General features: G+C 32.6%; 1 protein-coding gene across 1 annotated transcript; it reads left to right on the forward strand.

Annotated features, from left to right (window-relative positions):
- Positions 1–2,980: 2,980 nt before the first annotated feature.
- On the forward strand, positions 2,981–3,943 carry LOC106799294 (probable methyltransferase PMT20). The gene is made up of 4 exons (XM_014777492.1): positions 2,981–3,247; positions 3,343–3,491; positions 3,599–3,805; positions 3,931–3,943. The coding sequence occupies exons 1-4, from the start codon at positions 2,981–2,983 to the stop codon at positions 3,941–3,943; spliced, it is 636 nt and encodes a 211-aa protein (XP_014632978.1).
- Positions 3,944–6,728: the final 2,785 nt, after the last annotated feature.

The raw sequence follows: 6,728 nt of genomic DNA on the forward strand, positions 1-6,728 counted from the left end.
ACGTGAAAATGACATAAAGGTGTAGTTATTATCACTGTTTTACTTAAAATATACCGATAAATTTGTTAATATATATAATAATTATTTTAAAAGTTATATTTTATATGATTTTTCTTTAGTTCACATATTACCTATGAATAAAAAAAAGTTCACATAGTACCTGTGAATATATTTTTTAAAGTCAAAACATCTTTTTAAGAAGTCAATTATTCTAATTTTAGTTTTTAAAATTTCAAATCCTAAAATAGTTGTCTTTTAATATTTCTAAAGATTATTTAAGACAGCAACGTAAAGATTAAATTATTTTATTTTGATAATTAATTACAGGATAAGATATGTTTTTAACCGTATATATTTTATTGAATTTCTTTTAGTTCCAAAATTTAATATTGTATAATTTAATTTTTGGGCTTAATAAGAAATTTGTTATTAGTCCTTCTTGCAACCTAAAGTTAAAAATCAAGAAAAACTTAGGAGTAAGGAAGGATTAAATATATATATATATATGTAAAATAAAATTCAACGAAAGAAAATAAAAATTTTACTATTATTAATCAAAATACAGAGTGCTCCTAGTATTTGTTAAACCAAGGAGATCATTAATGACTGATTGTATTGGCAGGACTAAAATTGATATTAAGAAGTGTTGGTGAGGATACAAAGACGAAGGAGGAGAATATTGTTTCAAGGTAGATGAAAATAAAACCCATGGTTTATCTGTTTTCTAGGCAAGTTTACCCTCAACCGATCATTTTGTATGTGAATCCACACATTTAAAAGCAAGGTACTTTTGTTTGTGAAAACAAAGAAAATAAAACTTTTACTACTATTAATCAATTTTTTTTGTGGCATAATATATCACAAATAAATTTTTTAATATTTTTAATTTTGATAAACTGTATTAAAATAAGTGAAAATGTTAAATTTTTATTTATACCATTGATCCGTAGATTTTGTTAAACTCCAATGGCTTCAACAATTTTATCTAGCATTTTGTATTAACTAACTAATGGATGAGAAACTATGCCATTTGCGTTGCTGTGATTTGTTTTTTATTAGATCTCTTGCTTTTGCTTAGTTTTTACGTGGTAGGACCAGAGATCTCTTGTTTTTGTATTGGTTCCATGCATAAGGTATTGGGAACTGGATTAATAGATTCAGCTTGTGCAGAGACTCCTTAGGCCAATAGGTTTGAGCTCATCAATAACAAATGGCCATGCAATTCATTGCCCAAACATCACTTATTTGAGCTTGCTTCTTATTTACAACTGTGGTATGAAATTAAGGTCTGGTTAATGCTAGGATGTTTTAACTTTTAAGGGAGTGCATAGTGATTATAATATTATTTGAGAGTGTAAAAAACCTCTCTACAATCAAAGTTATGGCAATTAAAAAAAAAGTCTGTCAAATTATTCACATGGTCTTTGGTTGATATGTTCAAATCCATTCTATTTCCATTATGTTTCTTATAGGACCCATGCTACAAAATTTTCATCTATACCATCTATCAAGATTTCTGCCATCATCGATTTCGTTCTATTTAGGTTGTAGGAGCTGCCATCATCTTTGAGGTGCAAAGAAGTTCAAGATCAGAAGCAAGAAAAGAAGAATTACGTAGACGGGAGATACAGGTTGTCTTCTTGCCTTAATCTGTCATAGATTATATGTTTTGAGGGTAACTTGTGGGTTGAAGCAAAGTTGGTCTTCTTGTAATTCATTTATTGTCTTCTTAGGCATTTTTGTGAGCTTTGCATCATAATTGTTTAATTCCTATGAGTACTGTGTAATTAAATGATTTTATAATTGTTTAAATTGTGTTTTTGCACCAGTTCAAATTGTGTGTTATAATTAAAAGCAACAACTTTTAAAGGATACCAGAGATCACAAAAAATACAAAAAAAATTATCTACGACGGTTATAAGAATGACCGTCTTAGTTTCTTAAACATACTACGACGGTTCTCTTTTAACCGATTTAGAATGTGGACATTTCTAAGACGGTCATTGAATAACCATTTTAGAATTTGCATGTTTCTGAAGACATATTAAGACAGTGTAGCATGTGCAACCGCCTTTGAAAAGGGAACATTCTAAGACGGTTATCCAATAACCGTCTTAGAAAACACTATTATCTACGACGGGTCAATAACCGTTGTAATAAGTGCAGTTCATATTACGACGTCTCTTTCTACGACGGTTCAAAATCGCCTTAGAAAGCCATATATAACCGACTTAAAATGTCATTTATGTAGTAGTGTAAATGTTGTAGCAGAAGTTATATATGACCTTGTGGACCCCACTGGTAATTTAATATTTGGAACAGTAATACATCCATCACTCAGTGGTCAAGTAAGTTAGGCTATGCAAACCTCTTCAATTTTACTTTTATAGTTTCCCCCCTTTTAAATTACACTTCTTTTTCCATCAAATAATCTTAAATTACAATGTTCTCTCATTTAATTTGTTAGAATATATGAAAATATCTAAAAATGTTTTATCATATCTTAAATTTTCTTCTTAGTTTCCTTATTTTCTCATTCTTTCTAAGGATTAGTCACTTTTTATTTCGTTATCATAAAGTGTTTTTTTTAAGTTGAATGAGCCATAGTGCATGGCTGATATATGCTTGTTTGGTTTCTGTAGTAGATAGGAAACCGATACTATTTTCACCTTTATTTCAGTATTCCAACATCTTCTAAACTATTATTAGAATCATTATTATCTGGGGTGAAACAGAACTATAACAGAAACTCGATTTCTTGCCAGGTGGTTGGAGAGTTCCAAGTGACCTATTTTGTTAGTGATTATCTATGTTTGATAAATGTTGATAACTAATTATTTTCAATGAGATATGAATTTGATTCTTTTTAATTGTTGGGTATATAATTCTTTACAAGATATATGAGTTGAGGGAGTATGCTTTCATATTCCTGATGTTGAGTTTATTGCTTTTGTACAGGTAGTTGATTATTTCACGGACAATGAACAATCAAGATGGAAAACCAGTCACTCAGCCTGACAAGACCAGGATTGTCCCTATGGCAATCATATTTGTGGTGCTATGTGGATCTTCTTTCTATATGGGTATAATCTTTTGTTCTGAGAAGGACATATTTTTGTCAATTTACAGTGCGAAATCAATTGAATCCCACAAGGAGTCATCAATAATTCCTCTGCAAATTAAATACATCAGTTATCCTGAATGCAGCATTGACTTTCAAGATTACACTCCATGCACAAATCCAAGGGTAAAATTACTAATAATAGTCTCTCTATTTTTTTTAATGTTATAGGACTTATAGAAGAATGTTTCCTTATTGATTAAGTATGCTTAAATTTTCAGAGATGGAAGAAGTACATCTCCTATCGGCATACTTTCTTGGAACGCCATTGCCCTCCAAAATTGGAGAGGAAAGACTGCTTAGTTCCTCCCCCGGATGGATATAAGCTTCCAATTAGATGGCCAAAGAGCATAGATGAATGCTGGTACAGGTATAATTTATGTCTTATAAGTTAACAAGATAAAGTTCGCTTAATTTAAATTCCCTTTAATTGATAGTTTTCCAATCCTTCATGTTTTCTGTTATGTCTAATTTCAGCAATGTTCCAAATGAGTGGATTAACAAGCAGAAGTCCAATCAACATTGGTTGAAAAAGGAAGGGGAGAAATTCATTTTTCTTGGTGGGGGTACTATGTTCCCCAATGGTATTGGTAAATATGTTCATTTAATGCAAGATCTGATCCCTGAAATGAAAGATGGAACCATTCGAACTGCCATTGATACTGGATGTGGACTGAGTGTTTTGTTTTTCCTTTTTCTTTTTATTTATATTGGGAATGGCTTGCAAAATAACCATTCTCAAAGTTCCTTCATTACTAGTTTAATTACACATGCTGATTCATTTAGTTGTTGGTTTTTAACTGCTGCAGGAATATATTTTAAAATCATTTTATTTTGTACCCCAAGACAGAAAAACCAATTAATTTTCATTTTGCAAGTAAAATACCTATCAAGAGGGTTTATAGTAGGAAGCATAAGGATAGGAACAGGGTATTAAAAATACTTTCATTGTATTCTTCACTTACATCAATGTTCTTGTATCTTCCTGATACAAAAATAGGGGTTTGGGAAGTGCCAGTGATATATTTCCTATTTCTTGACTCCAATTCTGAACTAGTCCTATTACTCAAACATGTTGAAAAACAAATAATGTGTGGTTGTGCCAAATTTTCTTGAAGACAAATCATCAATTAACTTCAAAATGATGCCAACACTAAGATTGCAAATTGGTAACATTCCATTCCACAAAACTAAAGCAAGATCAATTTGACAGTGAATAGTACTTGACTTATTTGTTTGAAAGTTTTTACCATGAAATTTATTTGGCATGGAATAGTTTATACACAAAATTAAGTGAGGAGGAAAATGATTTTCTACCAAAACAATAAATTGTGGCTAAACATGCTTTAGAAGAAAAGATGTGAGCACAAAATATGATAACAGCACAAGGCCTGGGCAGAATTCACAGTGTACACGCAGCCGAATCTGAATATATGAATTCAAACATTTGCAATAAGTACAAAAAATTCAAAAGCAAGTTTGGTAATGAAATAACCAGAGATATTCCCATGTACCTTTATGCGAAAATAAGGAGCTGCAGCATGCTCTAATGAAAACAAAATGCGTGCGCTGAATGATGATGTCACAGGGTAAAGCTGTAAAACATGGACAAAAAACATAAGTTAGGTACTTAGGCATTAGAAAAGCATAGAAGAATGGCAAAAATCAAAATATTTTATACATATCATAATTGATACCTCGTTCCGTATACCTGGAATCTTCTCCTATCCCAAACACTCTACCACATATCCAACTGCACTGGTTCTTTCCTCAGCTATCTTCAGGGTTGGATGCAAAGAAACAAAGTCACCATAGATGCCTCCATTATACTTGTATTTGGGAAAACAAATACATCGCCAAAGTCCCTCAAATGCACCACAAACCTAAGTTTAGCCAATAAACCTACCACTATCATTAGCTAAGGTGCAGGAGAAGCAGTTTATTTCATCATAATAAATCAGAACCACATCAACAACAAGAAAGCCTTCTCCCACTAACTAACACAATTTGTTACACGGAATTAATCATGCTCTTGTTCTAAAGGAACTGATTTTTACAAATTAAAAATCTTATACAAATTTCGCAAGCAATGACCTTGTTATTATGGAGTAGTATAGAGTGTGGACCATGGTCCTAGATCAAAGTGGATACATCTAGATGCAGGACTATACCAAAAGAAGGCAGCACCAGACCCTTCTTTCCCACAAACATTCGGTCCCTCTGTTCCTTTATTTTATGTCTCTTTATAAGCTTGGGATCCAAACACAGAGGCCATTGGGATCAAAACACAGGGAAAAAGCACACCAAATCTAGCACTCAATACATGTACGCCCACTCTACTGAAAAGGAAGCTGCTAGCATACTGATAACAGGAAGCAGAAATACACACACAGAGAGTTGGATGGGCTAGGTCTTGAACAAATGCACTGGGTATACCAAATGGCGACTGGCTTTGATTTAAGAAACTATGGGAGCCCAGGTAGATGTTACACTTGCAATGCCTAGCATAGGGGCTAAACCCTAAACACACAATACATGTCTAGGTATACCAAATGCGAAAGTAATACAAAACTTCTTTAACTCAACAATTGCAAGTGAACCCTTAATACTATCACTTCTTCAAGCAATACAAAACAAAAAACCAAAAACATCTTACCTTGACGGACAGTTGCAAGTGGCGACACCACTCAAAGGGGAACGACTTCGGCAATGTGGTGGTGGTGGGACCAACACGACGTTCGGAGGTCGGCAAACGCGACAATGTCAGGGAAAGGGCACAATGTGAGGGTGGTAAAGAGGGACACAGTCGACGGGAGCTTTTGGTTTCGTCAGACAATACCTTTGTGGAGGTACGCCCAAGTATATAAATCACAGTCTTTACGACGGTGTATATCTAACACCGTCTTTGTAGGTTACTAGGTCAACGACGGTGTCTAGTAAGCCACCGTCTTAGATAAGTTCCAAAATGCCCCTGCCCACGATACAAAGACGGTGTTTCATACAAACGACGTTGTACAGTACATTCAGCACATAAAATAGTTATATATTTACGTAAATGCCACCGCGTTCACTACTACGACGGGTTTCATATGACCAACGTAGAGTGTGCGATGTAAAATAGGATTTTTTTAGTAGTGTGGGATCTCAAATTTTACTAACAAAAAATGACTTATATTTATATGAGAAAAAGATCCATGCATGACAACATAAAAATTTATCTTGTATAATAAGTTTGTTGACTTTCAAAATAATTATTTAAAGTAATTCAAATGGTGATATGTGATTGAATGACCATATAAAATTATTTTACACCGTTAGTGTATAGATATTAAATTCTATTTGTATTCAATGTTTTCTAAGTATGTGCTTGATTTATTGTTGAATAAAATTAATTTTGAATAATTAATATAACATTTTTTAATGTAATTATTAATATTACTAGAATACATGATTAAATTAATTTAAATTATAAATTTTAGATTAACACTTGTATCGGGCGTGAGAAATTGATTCTAGATGCAAACCCAAATACCAACTGGAATTTAATCCATGCATCGTGTCACTTTCGTTCTATTCCTCCTAATATTTATTTTTTTATTTAAAAATT

This window comes from Glycine max, chromosome 7 (genome assembly GCF_000004515.6).
Source record: "Glycine max cultivar Williams 82 chromosome 7, Glycine_max_v4.0, whole genome shotgun sequence".
Classification (NCBI taxonomy): domain Eukaryota; kingdom Viridiplantae; phylum Streptophyta; class Magnoliopsida; order Fabales; family Fabaceae; genus Glycine; species Glycine max.